General features: G+C 45.5%; 2 protein-coding genes across 11 annotated transcripts in view; both read right to left on the reverse strand.

Moving 5' to 3' along the window:
* LOC127046423 (C-type lectin domain family 4 member F-like) overlaps window positions 1-1,236 on the reverse strand; it is a 167,724-nt gene extending 166,488 nt beyond the window's left edge. For all 8 annotated transcript variants that reach the window (XM_050943444.1, XM_050943440.1, XM_050943445.1 and 5 more), the window contains exon 1: window positions 1,079-1,236. The gene's annotated coding sequence lies outside the window, so the exon portion shown is untranslated. The remainder of the gene's footprint in view (window positions 1-1,078) is intronic.
* Window positions 1-27,358, reverse strand: part of LOC127046421 (C-type lectin domain family 4 member F-like) — a 280,381-nt gene that overhangs the window by 62,516 nt on the left and 190,507 nt on the right. Inside the window, exon 8 of one of the 3 annotated variants that reach the window (XM_050943430.1) lies at window positions 7,792-7,922. The exons of the other annotated variants lie outside the window; for them this stretch is intronic. Coding sequence (XP_050799387.1) covers window positions 7,792-7,922 — 131 coding nt within the window. The remainder of the gene's footprint in view (window positions 1-7,791; window positions 7,923-27,358) is intronic. 3 annotated transcript variants of the gene reach the window in all.

The following is a 27,358-nucleotide window of genomic DNA, read 5'->3' on the forward strand; positions in this document are numbered from 1 at the left end:
ATTTGGCCCTACACCCCATCATAGTAATCTTGGGGTCCCAGTTAGTAGTGGCTTTTGTTACCAGCCAAATAACATGCTGGACCTGGCGCAAAATCCAGCAGTTGCAAGTCCCCCCACAGATGAGTCAGTGGTTACTGTCACCAGCACTCATACCTCCGGGAAGGGAGGTTAAAACGATCACTTGTCAGTTGCTATGCTGGTGTGCAAAGTATGGGATGCCAACAAGAAGATAATTTGCTTGGTCTCGGTTAAGAGCCTTGAGCTTTCACTGGATCTCAATGCAGGTGCATCCAGAAAAGGTGTGGCGACGACCATGTAAAGGTCCCCTTGTGTGAAAGGTGATCTTTAAAGAGGGGAACTGTACAGGGAGATTTTGGCAAACTAGTAAAGTGCTTGAAACCACTATGGCTTATTACTAAAAGCAGCCAAGTCAGCAGGCCGTCAAGTGGCCATGTAGCAGGCTTAGCTTAACCAAGGCAGGAGGGGATGGGGTTTTGGGTACCACAGAAAGGGCAGTTTGACCCCATGTCCTTCCTGACAAGAATTGTGTTAAAGTTGCTGATGCATCAATTTTAGAGGAGCAGGATGTGCCCTCAGGGATGTGTCCGGCAGGGTCTCAAGGCTGTAAACTCTGGTAAAAACCCACACCTGGTTAATCCATAATTAGAAAGAAGCCTCTTGCTGGACCATTGATATTGCTTGCTGAACAAGTTTTCTTTAAGAGTCATGTCATTGTATTATAAATAAGGGTGAAAAGTTTGAGGTAGTGGGACACTTTGTGATGTCCTGTTTGTGCCAACCATCTAGCAGTCGGACAATCATGTCTCCCCTGATTTATTTCCTGACACCACCTCACACAGAGTAAATGTTACCAAGAGTTATCGGTTGAAAGAACCCTGGGTAACACCAGGTCATTACTGAAGATGTTAAACATCACTGGACCTAGAACTTGAGTTAACAAGCTTGAAGTAAAATCCTAGTGAAGACAAGGCAGTGTGTAGTTTTCAGATGAGTTGTTAGCAGGTCAAGTTAAAGCCTGTGGAGGTGCCTAACAACTAACATGACAAATATGACCTACCTTGTCTCCATGAGCTTTTAGCTTGAGCTACGGGCAGTCCTCTCTTCCCATCCAGACGAGGCCATCCAGAGCTCAGGAGCGCTGCAGGGGGCTGCTTAGCATGGAGAGAAAGACTTTCAATTAAAATTAGAATCTTTTGGTTAAACCCAAATGACAAAATTTCCTGCCACATGGAGTAGAAAGAGAGCCTGAATGCATGTTATCTTGACGTTAACACTAGGCTGGGGTGGAACTTGGTTTTAACAGGAACCCCCCCTTTCCTGCTCTGAAAATATTTCTCACTTTTGCTGAGGATGGAAGCTAGCTTACAAAAACCTCCCGATGCAGTAGGGCTGGGTTCTGCCATGCTAATCCACACTGGGTTATACCTTCCTCCACAAGCAGCCTCACTCCTTTGAAGGGGACCAGCTGCAAATTAAAGGATTTCTCGTAGTGAGTAAAATTGGCAGACTCTCACCCTCTGGCTTGGTCTACACTACAGAGTTAGGTCAACGAAAGCTGCCTTACGTTGACCTCTCCATGTCAGTGTCCACATCAGAGAATGGTCCTACCGATGTAAGTGCCCTACTACATGGACATAATAACCACACCTCCACCACAAGCGTAGACCTTATGTCGGTGTAGTCAAGGCAACACATTGTCTGTGTAGACACGGCGGGTTACTTACATCTGCGATTGGCTGTGTTTCCTGGAGTCGTGAAATTGACAAGAACGCCGAGATGTGTGGGGTACTCCAGCTAGAGCCCAGCTACACCCTAGGATCTTGGCTCCCTGATCCCAGCTGACCTGCTTCGCAGGCTCCCCATTCCCTGCTGGACTGCGCCTACCTGGCTCCCCACTCTGTGCTCAGATTTTTGGTGAGGTTTCGTAAGGAGGGATGATTTTAAAGGCCTAGTTGGCGTGTTGCTGAGGAATAGAAAGAGAGGACTTACAGAAAAATAAAGATTTTTGTTTTTAAAGGGTTAGTTTGAAATAATAGAGGCAAGCTATTAAAGAAAAGAGAGATTTTGGGCTAGGTTTAGTAAGGAGAGGTGTTTTTAAAGGCCTAGTTTGACATGTTATTAAAGAATTAAAAAAATTGAGATAAATTGAAAAGGTGTATTAAATATTAGTTTAGGTTAAGAAAAGAGCATTTAAAAAGAGTTAAATGAAAGAGCAAAATATAAAGGAAACTGCCATGTGCTCTGATCTGCGAACCCAGCTGACGGAAGAATCCACTTGCATGACTCATCTTCCTAGGGGAAGGGCAGAACAACCAATGTATCTTATCCTCTTTCACATCCCACAACAGTCTGTCTAGTGTCGATGGAGGGAGGGAACCTAACAGAGATCACATGATCTCTCTCCTGCCATCCATCTCCACCCTCTGACAGACAGAGGCTAGGGACACCATTCCTTATCCAGCCTGGCTAATAGCCCTTTATGGACTTAACCACTATGAATTTATCCAGTTCTCTTTTAAACGCTGTTATAGTCCTGGCTTTCACAACCTCCTCAGGCAAGGAGTTCCACAGGTTAACTGTTCACTGCGTGAAGAAGAACTTCCTTGTATTTGTTTTAAACCTGCTGCCCATTAATTTCATTTGGTGACCCCTAGTTCTTGTATTATGGGAATAAGTAAATAGAGGAAACGGCAGAAAGGCAAAGAAATATATGTGGGATATGGCAGGAGATTCCCATGCTTCCTGTTTCCTTAGGCTCGACCCTCCCTATCCAGCATCTGTCATCTGGTAGATTTGATCTTCCCATAAAGGGTACCTCCCACCTTGAATAACAAGGAATCAGTCGTGATAAGGTGAAAGACAAATGAAGTGTATTGAGGGATTGGTTTACAATTAATGGGGCAAAGAAAAGGAGGGAGTAAACCTTTAAATTATATAAGACAGTGATTTCCCCAAAATAAACCCCATAAACAGGTAAGTAAGCCCCTTAATAGAAACCTCCTTCTATAGATCAAGTGTCGATTGTTGCCTGAGACCTCAATCCTCCGGCTAGTTGAAAGCCATTGGAGAGGAGCTCCAGAGAGTCCCTTGATGTTCCTTTGGGTCTGTAGAAGAGCAGATGGTCCATCGGGGAACAGCAGCTGAAGGTGGGTGATGGTAGGTGGGATGTGGCTGTCTGTCTGTCTCTTCTCCTTGCAGGTGATGACAAAGTAGAAGCAGAGCTGTGGAAGGAAAACCCGAGCCCCCTCTACCACTAGGATGAGGAGGTGAGTGCAAGTCAGACCCTCACTGTCACTCAGATGGACAGCAGCTGAGCAGTGCTCGAGGGAGACTTATAGAATCTGGCCTGAGAAACCCCATAGAAGGAGCAGAAAACCCCTTTTGGGAAACCTTGCCGAAAAGGTGGTAAAAACCAGTTCTGTCCTGAAGTTGTTTATCACTTCTGAGGAGAAATAAAAGGCGCAAAAACTGCAATCAGCTGGATCACATGGGCACAAACTCCATGTTGAAAATCAATATGGGATCCTGAAATTATACCAAACATACAAAATGGACATAACCCAACAATCCCCTCCTTGGAGGAGTTATAGTGATAAGCATAACTACTACAAACTACATATAGAACAGATACTTAAACTAACAATCCCAAGGCATTAATATCAAATGGTACCCGTGGTGTCCTCTTACCTTTTCCTTTTTATACATACAGAAGCCAATAACTAACATAATCAGATATCGTCATAATCAGTTATAACAAGTATTTTATTCCAATTACTGATAGTAAAAGACAAAAGCCATCGCTTTGTGACTGCACAAAGCCTATCTGAAGAACACCCCACCCCTTGACTTTTCCGCCTTTATCTGTCGGTTTGATGATTTCATCTAAAATGCTATTTGGGTCCTTGGCCTCTGTCACTTTCTCCACCAATTCTTCCCCTAGAGCTAAATGTTCCTGGGTTAAACAGAGGCACTGCAGTGCGTATCCCAACGTGGTGATGATATTTAACACACTCTCCAGAGACAAACTACTGCTAATGTCTTTTATTTTATAGTTTACAGTCGTGATGCCTCTGACCGGGGGAATCTATAGCGCACCCAGGACAATCCTCATTGTGTTTCTCTCTCAGGCAGTGCTTGATGATTCTGTGCACAGCTGATTGCACCATTGCACACATCATGGTTTTACGGTTATGAACTTGCACAGGCTTAATACCAAATTTCTCCCTCAACTTTAGATAGTACAGGCCTATAGAATAATCATCCCCCCTGCTTCGGCATTGTGTTGAGCATCTGGTTTTGGGTCTGGGTCAAAACAGATTGGGCCCAATCCACTCAGCCCTTCGGAGCTGTCGGTGTCCAGAACCGCCAAGTCCTCTGAAGAACCACCGCTCAGCTGCTGAAAAATGTACAGTAAGAAATACGTGTAAGGCATCTTTGTACTTTTTCATAACATGCTTTAAAAACCTTTTACATCATGTGTCAAGGGACCCCTTCCGCATGCAGCTTTTAGAAAGAACAAATGACAACAAATGCAATATGTCTCTGCAGGCTGATCCAAAAGGCTCTAGCTAACCAAGCACCAGTGATCGGGTCCCTGCCAAACCATCCCTTGAACGTTCTTACATACAACTGTCAAAGTCAGACTTAATTCATTCTACTTCTACAATATACTTCATTCTACTTTCACACAACATACCAGTGCCTCATCTCCATACAGCCCTTTGTTTGATTCGTTTGGGCTCTCCTGGCTGGGGTCTGGAGTCTCAAACAAATCTTGGCCCAGCGATCTGGCTTCATGTTTCTCTACCGCGTCGTTCTTGTGGGTACAGGCATCATTAGCTATCCCTGTTTCCCCTCTCCCATGACCCATCTCAAACACTCTTCAGATCCCATAGCAGCGACCACATAATGTCTCTTCACGAGAGGCTGGACTGCCAGTGTTGGCAAGGGCCTTCTAGGTGCAGCCATCTTTCATCATCAAACCTGTTTAAATAGAAGCTCCTCCTTATCTTATCTTACCTCTGATCCACTGGCTCACGAAGGCTGTTTTTGCTAACAGGGGCTTTGCTGAAGAAGCACACTGCTTCAAATTGTCCTAACTAAAAAGTGACCAATGTTAGTCTAAAACATAGGGGAAAACTCTTTTATCATTACAAATTACTTTCATAAACAGGTTCACTGTGTTTTTAACCCTGGGATGTTTCTGCAGGCACACTTTTTACTGAAATGTAAACGTGCTAAATGAAGGAATGTGTCTTCAGACAGGCTTCTCTTTTCAAGTGTTTATTCCTTTACAAAACTTAATATAACTTTCACTTGTATTTGTTAAAAAGTGGAGGAAGAAGCAACCTTCTTATCTCGGATCCACTGACTCACAGATGCTTCTTTTGCTAACAGTGGCTTTGCTGAAAAAGCATGTGTCACCGAGTGTGGGGGAGATAGGGCCCTGCACCCCCCTCTTCCTGCAATTCACCGTGACTCTGAGTTAGCCAGCCAGTAACACAGAAGGTTTATTAGACGACAGGAATGCAGTACAAAACACAGCTTGTAGGTACAGAAAACAGGACCCCTCAGTGAGGTCCATCTTGGGGGGCAGGGAGCCCAGACCCCGGTTCTGGGCCTCCCTCCATTTCCCCAGCCAGCTCCAAACTGAAACTCCCTCCAGCCGTCCCACCCACCCCAGCCCCTTCTCCAGCCTTTGTCCAGTTTCCCGGACAGAAGGTGTCACCTGGCCCCAACTCCCTCCTGGGCTCAGGTTACATGCTCATGTATCATCCCTTAAGTGAAGTCACACCCTGATGTCCCACCACCATCCAGCACCAATGCAGACAGTACCAGTAAACCCCCCACGCAACATTACCAGGTCAATACTCCCCACTCACTGCTCCATCACACCGCACTGCTTCAAATTGTCCTTACTAAAAAATGACCGACATTAGTCTAAAACATAGGGGAAAACTTTTTTATCACTATAAATTACTTTTATAAACAGGTTCTCTGTGTTTTTAACACTGGGATGTTTCTGCATGCACACTTTTTACTGAAATGTAAACGTGCTAAATGAAGGAATGTGTCTTCAGATAGGCTTCTCTTTTCAAGTGTTAATTCCTTTACAAGACTTCATATATCTTTCACTTCTATTTATTAAAAAGGTGGGGGAAAAAGCAGCCTTTTTCTCTCGGATGCACTGGCTCACAGATGCTGTTTTTGCTGCTGCTTCAAATTGTCCTCACTAAAAGCAGAGGGAAAAGCTTTTATAAACTTTTTGTTAGCAAGGGTTTGTGGGTTTAACCCTCAGGTATTTCTGCATGCTCATTTTTTATCAAAACAAAAGCAAAAGTGCTTAATAAAGAGCTGTCTCTTCATACAGGCTTGTCTTTTTAAATGATTATTCCTTTACAAAACTTAATATCACTTTTACATGCTTTTGCTAAAAAGTCGGGTGGGGGCGGGAAAGCTGCCTTCTTATCTCTGATCCACTGGCTCACCAGATGCTATTTTTGCTCACAGCGGCTTTGCTGCCACTTCAAATTGTCCTCACTGAAAAATGACCAATGTTAGTCTAAAACATAATGGAAAACTTTTAAAAACTGTTTGTTACTAAGGGCTTATGGTTTTAACCTTTATTAAAGCCCCTGTGTAAAAGGGCAACATGGCAGGAAAGATGCTTGGGGTCTGTTTTTTTAATTAAGAATAAGGCAGTTAAAGGAGGTGGGGAGGGAGATGGCTCTTGTTTAAAAACCTTAGGACTATCGGATTGGTTCAGGAAAATGTACTTTATGACCCAGTTGTAGAACAGCATCTGATTGGTCCAATCCAAAGGTGAAGACAACTATCCTGAGGGGCTGTGAACCTGGGAAGTTGCTTCTTTCTTCAGGAACAGTTGGAAGGGTAAGATCTCTCTCTCTCTCTCTCTCTCTCTCTGACTCAACCACATGCTGTTTATCTTTGCCATTTGCAAAGGGGCTTTCTTTTCCCTTTTCCTGTCCTGTTCTCTCTTTTAACCTACCTTTATATGTTTCTCTTTTATTTATCTGTTTTTAAATGCTCTTTTCTTAACTGATTCTAGTATTTAATAGTTTAAATGGTTTTTTCTTAACCAACCTTTAAATTTTTACCATGAGCTTACTAAATAGTCTCTGCCTTAGTAAATGCCCTGTTTTGCCATGTGTTCTTTTTTAACCTATTTTTCAATATTATTTAATATTTTTAAATGCTCTTTCTCAACCTACCCTATATTTAATACACCTTTTACATTTATTGCAAATATTTTTATTCTTTAATCACGTCCCAAACTAGTCCTTGCCTCTATTCTTCCAAACTATCCCTTTAAAAACAAAAATCTTTATTTTTCTTTAAGTTCTCTTTCTATTCTTTAATAACACATCAATCTAGGCCTTTAAAATCATCTCTCCTCACTAAATCTAACTAAACAATCTTTCTTTCCTTTTTCCCCCCTAACACTTACCAAAGCTTTCTTTTATTAACCTTTAAGCTCTCTCACTCTCTTCTGTCGCCCTTTTTCTCTAAACAATCAACCAAATGTTTCAGAGCACAAGCACGTAACATTTCCCCTATACAAACAATAAATAATCAAACTTTTTTTTTTAAATGGCCAGCGGCACCAAACCTTCACAATAAAAGAAACGAGAACGGAGGGCGGGACATAAATCCTAAATAGGGTGTGGAAACCAGTTAAAAAATACATGGTGATGAATACTAACGAAGTATATACTACTCACAGCCCAGCCTGTCCATGGGCATGCTTACAAATCCACTTGAAAAGCAGAGTGCAGTTGGCATCATTCCACAAATTCTGGTTGCTTGAGTGGGACTCAATACACTCTTCTCTGCCTCCTGTCCCCTGATCCCAGTTGTCTGGCTGATTGTGCGCCCAGAACCTACAGATCAGAGTGTTAATGTCTCAGAGGAGAACCACAGCCAATTCCTGAGCTCAGTTCTTCTCTGTGGACTCTGTTGTCGGCAGGGGACCAAGACACTCAGCAGTGACGTGGTGAAGCGATGCACCCCCCAGCCACCCCTCAGAGTTCTCCACAGCTCTTGTGGCCATGGTAACAAAGGGCTTCGGATGGCCGGGGGTAGCAACTGCCCTGCGCCTGACAGGCCAGCAAAGAGCCAAAGTCAGTGTGTGGCTCCAAATGCTGAGCAGCAGCAACTCGGATCTCAGTGCCCAGAACCAGAGCAGGTGGCACAGCACGTCCCAGGCACCCCCGAGATGGGAACGCAGGAACGGGAAGAGAGGGCAGCGGGGGTCAGTCATTAACTTCTCCCTGGCCCTGCTTATGGGCCTCGCCCACAGCCCACTGAGGTCACTGCACTGACTGCAGCTGGCTCCGGCCATGCCCCCGGCCCCACAGCCTCCCCTTTCCCAGCCTACAGAGAGCGCAGGGCAATCCCAAGGAGAGCGGGAACCTGCCTCATCCCACAACTTCCTTTCTTGTGAAAAGTAATAGAGGTTTACACCGTAAAACCTTGAGCCCCTGGAGAGCTTTGTCAGCACGTCACCTAGGAGCAGAGACTGTGGTGAGACACCGGGCTTGTCATGGTATAATTCCCCAATCTGAACCTTAGAGTCCAAAAGATGGGGTACCAGCATGAATTCCTCTAAGCTTAATTACCAGCTTAGATCTGATAAGCTGCCAACACCCAAGAATATAGTGTTTTGGGGCACTCTGGTCCCCCCAAAAACCTTCCCTGGGGAGCCCAAGACCCAAATTCCTTGAGTCTCACAACAAAGGGGAATAAACCATTTCCCCTCCCCCTCCTTTCTTCCTCCCAGATCTTTCCCGCCCTGTGTACTCTAGGAGATCATCGTGATTCAAACTCCTTGAATCACAACACAGAGAAATCAGGTTTTTTCTCCCCCTTCTCTCCCCCTCCCAAGCGTTCCCTCCCTGGGCTGTCCTGGAGAGATAGACAGATTCAAGCTCCGTGAATCTAAAACAAAGGGATTCCACCTTTCCCCCCTCCCTTCTCTCTTCCTGTCTCCCACCAATTCCCTGGTGAGTACAGACTCAATTCCCTTGAGCCTCAACAAGGGGAAAAAATCAAACAGGTCTTAAAAAGCAAAACTTTTAATAAAAAGAAAGAAAAAAAAGTAAAAGTTGTCTCTGTAATTTAGATGGTAAAAGTTACAGGGTCTTTCAGCTTAAGACACTAGAGAGAAGCCTCCTCCCAGCAAAATACAATTTAAAATACTTCCAGCAAAATACACATTTGCAAATACAGAAAACATTCAAAAGACTATAACCGTCTTTCTACTTAATACTCACTATTTTGAATATATAAGAGATTGTAGCAGGGAGATTGGCTAGAAACCTGGTTGCACGTCTAGTCCCTTTCAGGACCCAGAGAGAACAAAGCATAACCCAAAAAACACAAACAAAGGCTTCCCTCCAACAAGATTTGAAAGTATCTTGTTTCCTGATTGGTCCTCTGGTCAGGTGTATCCGGTTCACTGTTTGTTAACTCTTTACAGGTAAAGGAGACATTAACCCTTAACTATCTGTTTATGACAGGGCTAAAGTCACAGGGACAAATGCAGGGAGCCCAGAGTTTCTAGTGCTGCATTTCCCCTGCCCTTCAGCTGCCCCAAGCCCAGGGAACTTCTGAATCCTGATTCTCCAGCATCACAATAAGTAACTTTTGTGTCATATGATGGATCCCAAAGAGGGCTGCAGAAAGCAGACACCACGGGATCACTGCCCCAGCACTGAAATGCAGCTGCATCTGGGCTGGAGCATGGGCGCTGGTCCCAGTGCAGAGCAGCACGGCTGTAATGGGAAAGGGGAGACTCACAGTTCAGCTGAGCTGGCAGGGGGAGTTCAGGAGGGGAAATGTAGCTGCCCAAGGTGGAACATCCCCTAATTCTGCACCAACAATTTTCATTGATCATAAGTGGTGAAGGTCTTGGGTCTTTTCACTTTGGCGCATCCCCGAACACCCTGCCAGGGGCACTGGCTCAGGGATGGTTCTGAAAGTAACGCCCCATACGCTGAAATGCCAGGAGCACATTTTGTCTGTGAGCTGACAGGCTTGGAGCATCTAAGAAGAGCTGACAGCTGGGTGCTCCCACTAGGCTAACGAGGCCTAGGGTGTAATTTAACTCCACACTGATCACCACAGTGTGGGCACAGGTGCAGCCACCAGTGATTTTCAATGGAAGAGAACTCGGTGCTGGAGAAAGTCACTGTGTTGTCAGCCTGGGAGCCAGAAATCCTCCGTTCATCCTCAGCACCAGCAGAAACGGCACCAGCCAGCACTGCAGCTAGTACTTACTGCAGCGACCTTGCACTGCTGCTCGCGCTGCACTGACGTTGTCCAGCCGGATCTGGATTTCTCCATACGCTGCACTGACGTTACCCAGCTGGGCTTTCAGCAGCCGGACTCCTGCCTGCGCTTCATCCAATAGCTGCAGACCTAGAAGAAAGTCACAGCGACGTCAGTGGAGATGCAGAACACTTGATTATCAGCACGTGCAATAGAGCAGCACCTGCAGGCCCCTGTGTGCCAGGCGCTGTACAGACAAGAAGGGACAGTCCCTGCTCTCAACAGCTCACAGTTAAAATTGACTCTAGGTGGGAGAAATAAAGGATGATTTTCCTGCAGGGGAACTGAGGTGCAGGGAGAGGTGCCTAAGATCACACAGGAAGTTTGCAGCAGAGCTGGGAATTGACCCCAGCTCTCCTGAATTCTAGCCCTGTCCCCCCAATCTCCCCAGCCATCTCTTCCCAATCGCAACCCCCTTGTGAGTTGTGAGAGGGTCCCCTGCAGCATGGGGCAGACCTGGAGGTGCAAGAACATCCGTGGCCCCGAGCCCTGGCCCTGAGCTCCAGGCTGGGATTTTGAACAGCCCAGCGTTCAGGCGAGTTCTGTGCCAGGGTTCAGTTCAGGCCCATTTTCTGACTGGACGCTGAATAACCTGATCCATGGACGGGTTTGTATGTGCAGCCCTGTGCCAGACAGACAGACAGTTGTGAGATGAGGCCACAAGGGGGCGATCAGCCTCCAGCAATTGGACTGTGACAGGTACCCAAATTATTGGAGCTGCACAAGGAGGGCTCATGGTCTGGGGGGCAAATTGAGACCCACGAGTGCAGCTCCACTGACGTCCTGCCTACACCAGGGTCTGAATTCGGCCCTGTATGTCTCATGAGCTGCATCCGTCTTTCCCGCCAATGCAACCCTGACAATACAGGGGCCAAGGCGAAAACTACGGAGCAAAGGGAGCAACGGTGAAAGGACAGAAGATGTTGACCACTAGGCATCCTGCGTAGGAGCATGGGGCGGATGCAGCCAGCCTGCCACTGCCAGGAAGGGAGCTAGGAGGGAGCCTGGAGCAGCCACCTATCCCTGGGAACAGAGCCTCCGTTGGCAGAGGAAGGTGCAGAGCAGCAGCTCGTTAGACAGGGGACAGGACCACCTGGCAGGGAAGTCTAGGGGGGGGAGCAGGAGGATTCCAGGCACCCACCATCTCTGTAGGCAGGAACTGACCCTCGTGCCTAAGACCCTCCTCCTGCGACTTACTGTCCGATGCCTTTGCTGACACATCCGAGGAGTTGTCACGCTGCAAAGAGACCTGGAGCTTCTGCACCGCTTCTTCAACCGCTTGCAGCTTGCTCTGTGCCCGGAGATCTAGAAATCACGTGTCTGCAGGTCAGCGACTGAACCGAACTGCACCTGGAGACCAACCACTCGTAGAGAAGGAACATGCTCCGACCATGAGCCTGTTCTCTATGACTTCTTTTATTTTAATCTTGGACAGCTTCCCTCCTGAGGAGGGACACTGGCACAGCCAGAGCCCCATTCGGAGCTCTTGGTTGGTTATGTTACACCGTCATAACTCCAGCATAACAGATTGAGATGAAATCTCAGGAAGAGACACCTCAGGGGGTCGTGGAAGCCCCTTCAAGGGAGGTTTTCAAAAGAAGGCTGGAGATGTCTGTTTGGGATGTTTCAGACAACAAATCCTGCATCTTGGCAGGGGTTAGACTAGATGCCCCTACAGTCCCTTCTCACCCGATGGTTCTGGGATTCTATGAACTCATTTTCTTCTGTGTATGTGCAGCACCTAATGCTATGGAAAGCCAGAACCTGGGTGCAGCTTCTGGGCACTGTGACTGGCTAAGTGCCGATCCTGACAGCTTCGTTCCTGGTGTGTCTCAGGGGCCTGTCTGCTAACTGGAGGCCCAGACCCTTAGAAGTGTTCAGGCCCCAAACTCCCAGTGATTTTTATGGAAACCAGGAACCCAAATACCTTTGAGGATCCGGGCTTGCAAGGCTAATGGCCAGGTGCTCAGATGGTGTCAATCTGACTTCAGAGGAGCTACTTCGATTTATACCTGCAGAGCATCTGTCTCTAAAAATCAGCCTTTCACTCCCTTAGCGCTGCAGGACCAACACAGCGATGCCCCAGGCAACCAGCTTCTCAACCAGCTTGTGCATCATCAACAGACCTTTGATCTAAGTGCTGCCTGCGGAATCTTTCCCGAGATCCATCGTATGTCTCTGGCTCCTTTCACAGCAGTATCTGAGCACCTCACAGTCTTTAATATATTATTTAATGTCGCACGACACCTCTCTGAAGTAGGAAAGTCTCCTCCCGCCACATCACAGGTAAAGAACTGAGGCAGAGATAGGTCTCATAGACCTTACAGCCAGAACGGCCCATCATGATCATAATCTGACCTCCTGCAGGCCACAGAACCTCGCTCACCCAGTCCAGTAGTTAGCCCATAACCTCTGGCTGAGTTACTGACGTCCTCAAACCATGCTCTAAAGACTTCAAGTTACAGAGAATCCACCATTTATACTAGTTCAAACCTGCAAGTGACCCGTGCCCCAGGCTGCAGAAAAGGCCAAAAAAACCCAGGGTCTCTGCCAATCTGATTTGGGGGAAAATTCCTTCCTGGCCCCATTGAAAGGTGGATAAGGACCCAGTTAAATGGGAGACTACAACAGGTCATGCTCAAAGGTGAACTGTCAGTCTGGAGGGAGGTTACTTGTGGAGTTCCTCAGGAATTGGGCTTGGGACAAATCTTATTTAACATTTTCATTAATGACCTTGGCACCAAAAGGGGGCGTGCGCTATGAAATCTGCAGATGACACAGAGATGCGAGGTATTACCAGCGTGGAGGAGGAATGCAATACCATACGAGTAGAGCTGGACAACCTTGACCCCTGGAGTAGTAGAAATGGGATGAAATTCAGTAGTGCAAAGTGCAAGGTCATGCACGTAGGAATTAACAGCAATATTAATCCCCATCTTCTCCAAATTGACTCATAATTTCCCATGTGGAACTGTATCAAATACCCTTAAATCCAGATAGATGAGATCTACCTCATTTCCTTTGTCTAAAAAATCAGTTATCTTCTCAAAAAAAGAGAAGGCTGGTCTGGCATGATCTACCTTTTGTAAAATCACGTTATATTTCATCCCATTTACCATTAATCTCTATGCTACTAACTATTTTCTCCTTCCAAATTAGTTAAAAGACCTAGCATACAATTGAGCTCAGACTAAAAGGTCTGTAGTTTCCCTGCACTTTCTGATCTCCAAGACGTGGCTTTCCTTGCTGATCCATCCCATCTTCTATTCTTTGTGGGATTCCTGCTGTCTCCTAATCATCTCTGTGAGATGCTTGTTCATCCAGCCTGATGCGCAATCCTTCCCTAGGAAGTTTTTCCCCTTGCTTGGGATGCAGGCTTCAGAGAACTTCTGCAACTTGGACTGAAAGATATTCTAAGTGTCCTCCACTTTCAGATCCTTGAGTTCTTCAGCCCAGTCCATTACTCTAGTTAATTGCCTTAATATTTTAAAGTTTCCCATTTTAAAATCAAGGCCCCTACTTGCAGACCTAGTTTTCTTTATCCTTCCATTTAGTTGAAACTGAATTAGCTCATGATAATGCGAACCAAGGTTGTCCCCTACAGCCAGTTCTTCTCTGGAGGCCCTCCCGACTCACCAACACTTAATCTAAAATAAGAACATAACATAACATAAGAACAGCCATTCTGGGTCAGACCAAAGGTCCATTAAATTAAGTAAAGTGAGATATCCTATCTCCTAGAACTAAAAGGGACGTTGAAAGGTCATTGAGTCCAGTCTGCTGCCTTCACTAGCAGGGCCAAGTACTGCTGGTGCTGTAGTGCCTCCCTCAAGGGCTGAACTCACAACCCTGGGTTTAACAGGTCAATGCTCAAACCCCTGAGCTATCCTGGCCTCCCTGTCTAGCCTAGTATCTTGTCTTCCAACAGTGGCTAATGCCAGGTGCCCACTAACAGCTAATGATCAAGTGATCTCTCTCCTGCCATCCATCTCAACCCTCTGACAAACAGAGGCTAGGGACACCATTCCTTACCCATCCTGGCTAATAGCCTCTAATGGACTTAACCTCCATGAATTTATCCAGCTCTCTTTTAAACCCTGTTATAGTCCCAGCCTTCACAACCTCTTCAGGCAAGGAGATCCACAAGTTGACTGTGCGCTGCATGAAGAAGAACTTCCTTTTATTTGTTTTAAACCTGATGCCTATTAATCTCATTTGGTGACCCCCAGTTCCTGTGTTATGGGAATAAGTAAATAACCTTTCTTTATCCACTTTCTCCACATCACTCATAATTTTATATACCTCAATCATATCCCCCCTTAGTCTCCTCTTTTACAGGCTGAAAAGTCCTAGCCTCTTTAATCTCTCCTCATATGAGACCCTCTCCAAACCCCTAATCATTTTTGTTGCCCTTTTCTGAGCCTTTTCTAGTGCCAGTATATCTTTTTTGAGATGAGGAGACTACATCTGTACGCAGTATTCAAGATGTGGGAGTACCGTTGATTTATATCAGGGTAATAGTATATTCTCTGTCTTATTCTCTATCCCTTTTTTAATGATTCCTAACATCCTGTTTGCTTTTTTGACCACCTCTGCACAAATAGCATTACCTCTTCTTGGGATTTTTAGCCTGTGGAAGGCCTTTAAGAACCTGCAGCCTGCTTGAATCAACATTTAGAGTGAGAATCTGAAAAGCGACCCTCCCTAAATCAGGAGTGACTCTAGTGCCAGGCAGGCATCCTGTCAGAGAGGTCTGGGAGCAGGATTTCCCCCCTGCCTAAGCATTTCTTGAGAGGGACGTTTAGGGGTTGTGAAGTCCAGGCCCAAAGGAGTATTTTTAAGTGAGAAAAGGAACCTGAAACAACTTATGAAATATGAATACAACGAGGCAGTGAAATGAGGGGAAATAATTCTTTGCAGGAGAAAAGTGGGGCTGACAGAAGCAGTGTGCTCAGAAGAGCCTTTCTACAGCATCCCTGTCTGATAACCCATCCCCAGGATGCTGGGCTCCTCCCTGCAAGGCAGCCAAGGGGTGAATCACAGGGCAAAGCCCGAAGACTGTGTCTCCCCTGCACATTAAAGGGAGAAGACTAGAGCTGCATTCGAGCCAGGATCTAGATGTAGACAGAAGTAAGTGTGCTCGGTGTGCTCTGGATTTGGTATCCCCAAGGTGAACCGCAGCTGCTTGGAGACACAAGACTGTCAGATTCTCGTCTCCCTGAAAGTCTCAGCCTGCCGCATCCGCTGCCTGTCTGATCTGGGCCTCAGCCATTAGCTAGGGCCGCTAATGTGGGAGGTGCCAAAGTACAAAAGACCCAAGACCTTCACCACTTATGATGAATGAAAATTGTTGATACAAAACCAGGAGATCTTCTACCTTGGGCAGCTACATTCCCCATCCTGAATTTTCCCTCCCAGCTCAGCTGAACAGTGAGTCTCCCCTTTCCCATTACAGCCGTGTTGCTCTGCACTGGGACCAGCGCCCATGCTCCAGCCCAGATGCAGCTGCATTTCAGTGCTGGGGGAGTGACCCTGTGGTGTCTGCTTTCTTCAGCGCTCTTTGGGATCCATCATATGACACAAAAGTTACTTATTGTGATGCTGGAGAATCAGGATTCAGAAGTTCCCTCGGCTGAGGGCAGCTGAAGGGCAGGGGAAATGCAGCACTAGAAATCCTGAGCTCCCTGTGTGTGTCCCTGTGACTTTAGCCCGGGCGTCTCACCTCAGTCTCTGCTCCTAGGTGATGTGCTGACAAAGCTCTCTAGGGGCTGGAGGTTTTACGGTGGGAACCTCTATTACTCTTCACAAGAACTGAAGTCGTGGGATGAGGCAGGTTCCCGCCCTCCTTGGGATTGCCCTGCGCTCTCCCCTCTGGCAGGCTGGGCAAGGGGAGGCTGTGGGGCCGGGGGCATGGCCGGAGCCAGCTGCAGTCGGTGCAGTGACCTCAGTGGGCTGTGGGCGAGGCCCATAAGCAGGGCCAGGGAGAAGTTAATGACTGACCCCCGCTGCCCTCTCTTCCCGTTCCTGTGTTCCCATCTCGGGGGTGCCTGGGACGTGCTGTGCCACCTGCTCTGGTTCTGGGCACTGAGATCCGAGTTGCTGCTGCTCAGCATTTGGAGCCACACACTGACTTAGCATCCTGCAGCCTCTCTTGGGTGACCTGCACATGCTGCAAACTGTGTTGTGCAGGAGTTTCTCTCCAACGAGACCAAGGGAGAAGATCACTGGATTGGACTCACCGACCGGGAGACAGAAGGCAGCTGGCGCTGGGTGGATGGCACAGAATACAGAGGAGACGCAAGCAGGGGGTGAGTAAAGCTTGAGAGAAGTGAGTATTTATTACATGTTTGGTCACAAGCTCTTTCGGGCAGCGTCTGTACGGCCCCTTGAGTCTATGCAGCACCCGGCACTGTGGGCACAATCCTGAGGGAGGCCCCCGGGTGCTGCCACGACAGCAGTGAATCCTCTCAGGAATTTCTGCTAATGCCCCTTTGCTTAGAGCAGGAGCCTAAACATGGAGTGTGTGTTCAGTGCCCACTGAGATCCAGGGCCAGAGCCTCCCCTGGGGTAACTCGGCATTGTCTTGAATGAACCACAGGGATTTACACCAGCTGAGGACCTGGCCCCAAGTCAACTCAGTACAGCCAGGGGAGTCTGGAGTGAGCGGCAGGTTCCCGCTCTCCTTGGGATTGCCCTGCGCTCTCCCCTCTGGCAGGCTGGGCAAGGGGAGGCTGTGGGGCCGGGGACATGGCCAGAGCCAGCTGCAGTCGGTGCAGTGACCTCAGTGGGCTGTGGGTGAGGCCCGTAAGCAGGACCAGGGAGAAGTTACTGACTGACCCCCGCTGCCCTCTCTTCCCGTTCCTGCGTTCCCATCTTGGGGGTGCCTGGGACGTGCTGTGCCACCTGCTCTGGTTCTGGGCACTGTGGCAAAGCTCTGACCTTGCCCCCATGGGCCTGCGCTTTTGGGCTGTTTAAGCGAGCCTCAGTGGCTCACTGTGACCCTCCACGTAGCCCTTCTCTCTCTAGGGCCAGGCTTAGAGTCTACTGAGCCCTTTTCATCATAGGCCAGCAAGGAGGTGGAGAAAACTCCCACAATCTCTGTTGTCCCTGGGGGCTTATTTCAGAACAGTTTAGCCTCCTGTCCTGACAGGGGCCTGACTTCCCCTCCCAGGAGATGTTCCTGTAGTGGTGGGTTGGGGGGAACCCAGGCCCACCCTCTACTCCGGGTTCCGGCCCAGGGACCCTAATGGCAGCAGCTGTTGGCAGCCAACCTTTCACTGCCAGAGTTGCTGCATTTCCCTGGGCCACTTCTCCACAGCTCTCCTGCTTTTCCCTTCTTCACCCTTACCTTAGGGATCCTTTAACGATGGTTTGAGGGTGTCTTCATTAACCAGCCCTTCAGCCGCACTTCCTCTCCTCTAGCTCCCTGGCTTTCCCCTGCCGGACTGGAGTGAGCCCTTTTTACAGTATCAGTAGGGCCTTAATTAGAGTCAGGTGGTCACATTAACTTACTAGCCTCACCTGACTCTTTGCAGGTTAATTAGGCCTTGTCTACACCACAAAGTTGCAGCGCTGGTGAGGGGGTTACAGCGCTGCAACTTAGGAGGTGTACACATCTGCAGGGCATCACCAGCGCTGCAACTCCGCTGTTTGCTCTCGCGTTCCCCGAACCCCCCCCGCAAGCAGGTCTCCTTCCCCGCGGTGTGCTCTCACATTCCCCGAACCCCCCCGCAAGCAGGTCTCCTTCCCCGCGGTGTGCTCTCGCGTTCCCCGAACTCCCCTGCAAACCGCGGGGAAGGAGACCTGCTTGCAGGGGGGTTTGGGGAACGCGAGAGCACACCGCGGGGAAGGAGACCTGCTTCCCCGCGGTTTGCTCTCGCGTTCCCCGAACCCTCCTGCAAGCAGGTCTCCTTCCCTGCGGTTTGCTCTCGCGTTCCCCGAACCCCCCTGCAAGCCGCCCAACAGCGCTGCAGTGTGGCCACATCTAACACCACTTGCAGCGCTGGTTGCTGTAAGTGTGGCCACTCTGCAGTGCTGGCCCTATACAGCTGTACTAATACAGCTGTAACAACCAGTGCTGCAAAATTGTAGATGTAGACATACCCTTAGAGTCATGTGTTCTCAATAGCCTGGAGCAGCCCCTGCTCTGGTCAGTCAGGGAACAGAAAACTGTTAATCCAGTGGCCAGTATATCTGCCTTCGGTTATTCTGCTGTACCCAACTGGCCTGGGTCTATCACTGCACTGAGATCTGAGTTGCTGCTGCTCAGCATTTGGAGCCACACACTGACTTTGGCTCTTTGCTGGCCTGTCAGGCACAGAGCAGTTGCTACCCCCGGCCGTCAGAAGCCCTCCATTACCATGGCCACAAATGCTGTGGAGAACTCTGAGGGGTGACCGGGGGGTGCATCGCTTCACTGCGTCATTGCTGAGTGTCTTGTTCCCCTGCCAACAACAGAGTCCACAGAGCAGAACTGAGCTCAGGAATTGGCTGTGGTTCTCCACTGAGACATTAACACTCTGATCTGTAGGTTCTGGGAGGAGAATCAGCCAGACAACTGGGATCAGGAGATAGGAAGCAGAGAAGACTGTGTTGACATGTATCCAATCAACCGGAATTTGTGGAATGATGCCAACTGCACTCTGCTTTTCAGGTGGATTTGTAAGCACGCCCATGGACAGGCTGGGCTGTGAGTAGTATATACCTCGTTAGTATTCATCACCATGTATTTTTTAACCGGTTTCCACACCCGATTTAGGACTTATGTCCCGCTCTCCGTTCTCGTTTCTTTTGTTGTGAAGGTTTGGTGCCATTGGCCATTTTGAAAAAAAAAAAAGTTTGATTATTTATTGTTTGTATAGGTGGAATGTTGCATGCTTCTGCTTTGAAACATTTGGTTGATTGTTTAGAGAAAAAGGGTGAAAGAAGAGAGTGAGAGAGATTAAAGGTTAATAAAAGAAAGCTTTGGTAAGTGTTAGAGGGGGAAAAAGGAAAGAAAGATTCTTTGGTTATGTTTAGTAAGAAGAGATGATTTTAAAGGCCTAGATTGATGTGTTATTAAAGAATAGAAAGAGAACTTAAAGAAAAATAAAGATTTTTGTTTTTAAAGGGATAGTTTGGAAGAATAGAGGCCAGGATTAGTTTGGGATATTATTAAAGAATAAAAATATTTGCGAGAAATGTAAAAGGTGTATTAAATATAGGAGAGGTTAAGAAAGAGCATTTAAAAATATTAAATAATATTGAAAAACAGGTTAAAAAAGAACACATGGCAAAACAGGGCATTTACTAAGGCAGAGACTATTTAGTAAGCTCATGGTAAAAATTTAAAGGTTGGTTAAGAAAGAATCATTTAAACTATTAAATACAAAGATCGGATAAGAAAAGAGCATTTAAAAAGAGATAAATAAAAGAGAAACATATAAAGGTAGGTTAAAAGAGAGAACAGGACAGGAAAAGGGAAAAGAAAACCCCTTTGCAAATGGCAAAGATAAACAGCACGTGGTTGAGTCAGAGAGAGAGAGAGCAAGAGAGAGAGATCTTACCCTTCCAACTGTTCCTGAAGAAAGACGCAACTTCCCAGGTTCACAGCCCCTCAGGATAGTTGTCTCCACCTTTGGATCGGACCAATCAGATGCTGTTCTACAGCTGGGTCATAAAGTACATTTTCCTGAACCAATCCGATAGTCTTAAGGTTTTTAAACAAGAGCCATCTCCCTGCCCCACCCCGTTTAACTGCTTTATTCTTAACTAACAAAACAGATCCCAAGCATCTTTCTTTTCATGTTGCCCTTTTACACAGGGGCTTTAATAAAGATTAAAACCATAAGCCCTTAGTAACAAACAATTTTTAAAAGCTTTCCATTATGTTTTAGACTAACATTGGTCATTTTTTAGTGAGGACAATTTGAAGTGGCAGCAAAGCCGCTGTGAGCAAAAATAGCGTCTGGTGAGTCAGTGGATCAGAGATAAGAAGTCAGCTTTTCCCCCCACTTTTTAACAAAAGCATGTAAAAGTGATATTCAGTTTTGTAAAGGAATAATCACTTGAAAAGACAAGCCTGTATGAGGAGACAGCCCTTTATTTAGCACTTTTGTAGTGTTTTGATAAAAAATGAGCATGCAGAAACAGCCCAGGGGTAAACCCACAAACTCTTGCTAACAAAACGTTTTTAAAAGCTTTTCCCTCTGCTTTTAGTGAGGACAATTTGAAGTAGCAGCAATAACAGTGTCCGTGAGCCAGTGGATCCGAGAGGAGAAGGCTGCCTCTTCCCCCACTTTTTTAAGAAATAGAAGTGAAAGACATATGAAGTCTTGAAAAGGAATAAACACTTCAAAAGACAAGCCTATATGAAGACACGTCCCTTATTTAGCACTTTTGAATATGCATTTCAATAAAAAGTGAGTGTGCAGAAACATCCCAGTGCTAAAAACACAGAGAACCTGTTTATAGAAGTAATTTATAGTGATAAAAAAGTTTCCCCCTCTGTTTTAGACTAATGTTGGTCATTTTTTAGTAAGGACAATTTGAAGCAGTGCGGTGTGATGGAGCAGTGAGTGGGGAGTATTGACCTGCTAATGTTGCGTGGGGGGTTTACTGGTACTGTCTGCATTGGTGCTGGATGGTGGTGGGACATCAGGGTGTGACTTCACTTAAGGGATGATCCATGAGCATGTAACCTGAGCCCAGGAGGGAGTTGGGGCCAGGTGACACCTTCTGTCTGGGAAACTGGACAAAGGCTGGAGAAGGGGCTGGGATGAGTGGGTGGGTAGTTGGGATGGCTGGAGGGAGTTTCAGTTTGGAGCTGGCTGGGGAAATGGAGGGAGGCCCAGAACTGAGGTCTGGACTCCCTGCCCCCCAAGATGGACCTCACTGAGGGGTCCTGTTTTCTGTACCTACAAGCTGTGTTTTGTACTGCATTCCTGTCGTCTAATAAACCTGTGTTACTGGCTCGCTAACTCAGAGTCACGGTGAATTGCAGGAAGAGGGGGGTGCAGGGCCCTATTTCCCCCACACTCGGTGACACATGCTTTTTCAGCAAAGCCACTGTTAGCAATAAAAGCATCTGTGAGTCAGTGGATCAGAGATAAGAAGGTTGCTTCTTCCTCCACTTTTTAACAAATACAAGTGAAAGTTATATTAAGTTTTGTAAAGGAATAAACACTTGAAAAGAGAAGCCTGTCTGAAGACACATTCCTTCATTTAGCACGTTTACATTTCAATAAAAAGTGTGCATGCAGAAACATCCCAGGGTTAAAAACACAGCTAACCTGTTTATGAAAGTAATTTGTAATGATAAAAAAGTTTTCCCCTATGTTTTAGACTAACATTGGTCACTTTTTAGTTAGGACAATTTGAAGCAGCGTGCTTCTTCAGCAAAGCCCCTGTTAGCAAAAACAGCCTTTGTGAGCCAGTGGATCAGAGGTAAGATAAGATAAAGAGGAGCTTCTATTTAAACAGATCTGATGATGAAAGATGGCTGCACCTAGAAGGCCCTGGCCAACACCGGCAGTCCAGCCTGTCGTGAAGAGACATTATGTGGTCGCTGCTATGGGACCTGAAGAGTGTTTGAGATGGGTCATGGGAGCGGGGAAACAGGGATAGCTAATGATGCCTGTACCCACAAGAACGACGTGGTGGAGAAACATGAGGCCAGACCGCTGGGCCAAGATTTGTTTGAGACTCCGGACCCCGGCCAGGAGAGCCCAAACGAATCAAACAAAGGGCTGTACGGAGATGAGGCACTGGTGTGTTGTGTGAAAGTAGAATGAAGTATATTGTAGAAGTAGAATGAATTAAGTCTGACTTTGACAGTTGTATGTAAGAACGTTCAAGGGATGGTTTGGCAGGGACCCGATCACTGGTGCTCAGTTGGCTAGAGCCTTTTGGATCAGCCTGCAGAGACATATTACCTTTGTTGTCATTTGTTGTTTCTAAAAGCTGCATGCGGAAGGGGTCCCTTCACACATGGTGTAAAAGGTTTTAAAAGCATGTTATGAAAAAGTACAAAGATGCCTTACACGTATTTCTTACTGTACATTTTTCAGCAGCTGAGCGATGATTCTTCAGAGGACTTGGCGGTTCTGGACACCGACAGCTCCGAAGGGCTGAGTGGATTGGGCCCAATCTGTTTTGGCCCAGATCCAAAGCCAGATTCTCAACACAGTGCCGAAGCGGGGGGGGGGGGTGCTTATTCTATAGGCCTGTACTATCTAAAGTTGAGGGAGAAATTTGGTATTAAGCCTATGCAAGTTCATAACCGTAAAACCATGATGTGTGCAATTGTGCGAGCAGCTGTGCACAGAATCATCAAGCACTGCCTGAGAGAGAAACAAAATGAGGATTGTCCTGGGTGCGCTATAGATTCCCCCGGTCAGAGGCATCATGGCTGTAAACTGTAAAATAAAAGAAATTAGCAGTAGTTTGTCTCTGCAGCGTGTGTTAAATATCATCACCACATTGGGATACACACTGCAGTGCCTCTGTTTAACCCAGGAACATTTAGCAATAGGGGAAGAATTGGTGGAGAAAGTGACAGAGACCAAGGACCCAAATAGCATTTTAGATGAAATCATCAAACTGACAGATAAACGGAGGAAAGTCAAGGGGTGGGGTGTTCTTCAGATAGGCTTTGTGCAGTCACAAATCGATGGCTTTTGTCTTTTACTATCAGTAAATGGAATAAAATACTTGTTATAACTTTCACAAAGTATCTTTCACTGCAATCTCACCATTTCTTAAAACTTTAACAGTGTTTAAAAGGCTAGGAAAAAAGTCTGTGTAAAAAAACAAGCAAACTGAAGGGGTGACCCTAGAGCATTGCTAAGGCAGACTATAGTGGGTGGATCACTGGCTAGCCTTACTGGTCTTATCTGCTTTAAAATGTAGAGAAAGCCACAGCTCCAGCCTGTGATGTATTATTTTAATAAAATCTATGGACCCAAACCAAACACAGGAGCTTGTTCCTGTGTCTCAGCACACGGGTTGCAAACATTTAAAAACAGAATATAAGAACATAAGAACGGCCGTAACGGGTCAGACCAAGGTCTATCTAGACCAGTATCTGTCTACCAACAGTAGCCAATGTCAGGTGCCCCAGAGGGAGTGAACCTAACAGGCAATGATCAAGTGATCTCTCTCCTGCCATCCATCTCCATCCTCTGACAAACAGAGGCTAGGGACACCATTCCTTACCCATCCTGGCTAATAGCCATTTATGGACTTAGCCACCATGAATTTATCCAGTTCTCTTTTAAACCCTGTTATAGTCCCAGCCTTCACAACCTCCTCAGGTAAGGAGTTCCACAAGTTGACTGTGCACTGCATGAAGAAGAACTTCCTTTTATTTGTTTTAAACCTGCTGCCCATTAATTTCATTTGGTGACCCCTAGTTCTTGTATTATGGGAATAAGTAAATAACTTTTCCTTATCCACTTTCTCCACATCACTCATGATTTTATAGACCTCTATCAGATCCCCCCTTAGTCTCCTCTTTTCCAAGCTGAAGAGTGCTAGCCTCTTTAATCTTTCCTCATATGGGACCCTCTCCAAACCCCTAATCATTTTAGTCGCCCTTTTCTGAACCTTTTCTAGTGCCAGTATATCTTTTTTGAGGTGAGGAGATCACATCTGTACACAGTATTCGAGATGTGGGCCTACCATGGATTTATATCAGGGCAATAATATATTCTCAGTCTTATTCTCTATCCCCTTTTTAATGATTCCTAACATCCTGTTTGCTTTTTGTGACCGCCTCTGCACACTGCATGGACATCTTCAGAGAACTGTCCACGATGACTCCAAGATCTTTTTCCTGATTCGCTGTAGCTAAATTAGCCCCCATCATATTGTATGTACAGTTGGGGTTATTTTTTCCAATATGCATTACTTTACATTTATCCACATTACATTTCATTTGCCATTTTGTTGCCCAATCACTTAGTTTTGTGAGATCTTTTTGAAGTTCTTCACAGTCTGCTTTGTTCTTAACTATCTTGAGCAGTTTAGTATTATCTGCAAACTTTGCCACCTCACTGTTTACCCCTTTCTCTAGATCATTTATGAATAAATTGAATGGGATTGGTCCTAGGACTGATCCTTGGGGAAAACCACTAGTTACTCCTCTCCATTCTGAGAATTTACCATTAATTCCTACCCTTTGTTCCCTGTCTTTTAACCAGTTCTCAATTCATGAAAGGACCTTCCCTTTTATCTCATGACAGCTTAATTTACGTAACAGCCGTTGGTGTGGGATTTTGTCAAAGGCTTTCTGGAAATCTAAGTATACTATGTCCACTGGATCCCCCTTGTCCACATTTTTGTTGACTCCTTCAAAGAACTCTAATAGATTAATAAGACACGATTTCCCTTTACAGAAACCATGTTGACTATTGCTCAACAGTTTATGTTTTTCTATGTGTCTGACAATTATATTCTTAACTATTGTTTCGACTAATTTGCCCGGTACTGACGTTAGACTTAGCTGTCTGTAATTGCCGGGATCACCTCTTGGGCCCTTTTAAAATATTGGTATTACATTAGCTAACTTCCAGTCATTGGGTACCAAAGCTGATTTAAAGGACAGGTTACGAATCTTAGTTAATAGTTCCAAAACTTCACATTTGAGTTCTTTCAGAACTCTTGGGTGAATGCCATCCGGTCCCGGTGACTTGTTAATGTTGAGTTTATCAATTAATTCCAAAACCTCCTCTAGTGACACTTCAGTCTGTGACAGTTCCTCAGATTTGTCACCTAAAAAAGCCGGCTCAGGTTTGGGAATCTCCCTAACATCCTCAGCCGTGAAGACTGAAGCAAAGAATCCATTTAGTTTCTCCGCAATGACTTTATCGTCTTTAAGCGCTCCTTTTGTATCTCGATCGTCAAGGGGCCCCACTAGTTGTTTAGCAGGCTTCCTGCTTCTGATGTACTTAAAAAACATTTTGTTATTACCTTTGGAGTTTTTGGCTAGCTGTTCTTCAAACTCCTCTTTGGCTTTTCTTATTACACTCTTGCACTTAATTTGGCAGTGTTTATGCTCCTTTCTATTTGCCTCACTAGGATTTGACTTCCACTTTTTAAAGGAAGTCTTTTTATCTCTCACTGCCTTATCAGACATTCTGATAAGGCAACAGAAAAATTCAATCTAAAAGTCTTAAGAAAAAGAAAACTTAATATAACTTTCACATGGATTTGTTAAAAAGTGGGGAGGAAAACAAACCTCTCTCTGATCCACTGATTTACAGAATAAGGGGAATATAAACTGGCTGTTACTAAGGTTCTGTGGTTTTCACTCTAGGGTGTTGCTGCATGCTCCTTTTTTTAAATTGAAACACACATATAAAAATGTTAAATAAAGGGCTCTGTCTTGATATAGGCTTGTCTTTTAAAGTGTTTTTTCTTTTACAAAACTTAATATAACTTTCACTTGTATTTATTAAAAAGTGGGGGAGGAAGCAGCCTTCTTATCTGTGATCCACTGGCTCACAGAGGCTGTTTTTGTTAACAGCAAAAGCATAATATTTCAAATTGTCCTCACTGAAAAATGACCAATATTAGTCTAAAACATAGGGTGAAAGCTTTTAAAAACTGATAGTTAGTAAGGGCTTATGGTTTAAACCTTTATTAATACACCTTTGTAAATGACAGGTTTCAGAGTAGCAGCCATGTTAGTCGGTATCCGCAAAAAGAACAGGAGTACTTGTGGCACCTTAGAGACTAACACATTTATTTCAACATGAGCTTTCGTGAGCTACGAAAGCTCATGTTGAAATAAATGTGTTAGTCTCTAAGGTGCCACAAGTACTCCTGATCTTTCTGCGGAGCTGTGCATCCGAAGAAGTGAGCTGTACCTTTGTAAATGTGATACATGGTGGGAAAGATGCTTGGGGTCTGCTTCTTTAGCTAAGAAACAGTTAAGGGTGAAGGAGTAGTGAGGGGAGGGGAGGGACATGCCTCTTGTTTAAAAATCTAGGGACTATAGGACTGGTTCAGGAAAATGTATTTTAAGACAAAACTGTTGAACAGCATCTGATTGGTCAGTTCCAGAGGCAGAGATAACTATCCTGAGGGTTGTGAGGCTTGAGAGCTGCCTTTCCCCAGGGACAACCACAAGGGTAAGAACTCTCTCTCTCTGACTCAACCACGTGCTGTCTATCATTGCCCTTTGCAAAGGGTCTTTCTTTTCCCTTTTCTTACCCTGTTCTCTCTTTTAACCTACCTTTATACGTTTCTCTTTTATTTAACTCTTTCTAAATGTCCTTTTCTTAACCTACCCTTGTATTTAACATTTTAAATGCTTCTTTATTACCAACCTTTACATTTTTACCATGTGCTTACTAAAGTGTTTTGTTTATATTTTTCTCTTTTATTTAACTCTTTTTAGATGCTCTTTTGTTAACCTACCCTTATATTTAATATATCTTTTAAATTTATCTCAAAATTTTTTATTCTTTAATAAAATGCCAAACTAGGCCTTTAAAATCATCTCTCCTTACTAAACCTAACCAAAGATCTTTGTTTTCTTTAATAACTTGCTTCTATTCTTTCAAACTAACCTTTTAAAAACAAAAATCTTTATTTTCTTTGTTCTCTCACTCTATTCTTTCAATCTTTTTCTCTAAATAATCAACCAAATGTATCAAAGCACAAGCATGCAACATTCCCCCATTCAAACATTTTTTAAAAAAGGCTGATGGCGCCAAACATCGACACCAATGGAAATGGGAATGGAGGGCAGGACATTAGCCCTAAAGGGGGCATGGAAACCTGCCAAAAATAGTTAGATTATCTTTTTTTTAGCTTGTGAATTTTCCCCATACTAAGAGGGAGGTTTATTCCTGGGGTTTTTTGTTTGTTTGTTTGTTCGTTTTTTGTAACTTTGAACTTAAGCCTAGAGAGGAATTTTCTGTGTTTTAAATCTTTTTATTACTCTGTAAAAAATTCCTTCCATCCTGATTTTTGCAGGTATGATTCTTTTGTTTTTTTAAAA

The sequence above is a fragment of the Gopherus flavomarginatus genome, chromosome 3, assembly GCF_025201925.1.
Source record: "Gopherus flavomarginatus isolate rGopFla2 chromosome 3, rGopFla2.mat.asm, whole genome shotgun sequence".
Taxonomy (NCBI): domain Eukaryota; kingdom Metazoa; phylum Chordata; order Testudines; family Testudinidae; genus Gopherus; species Gopherus flavomarginatus.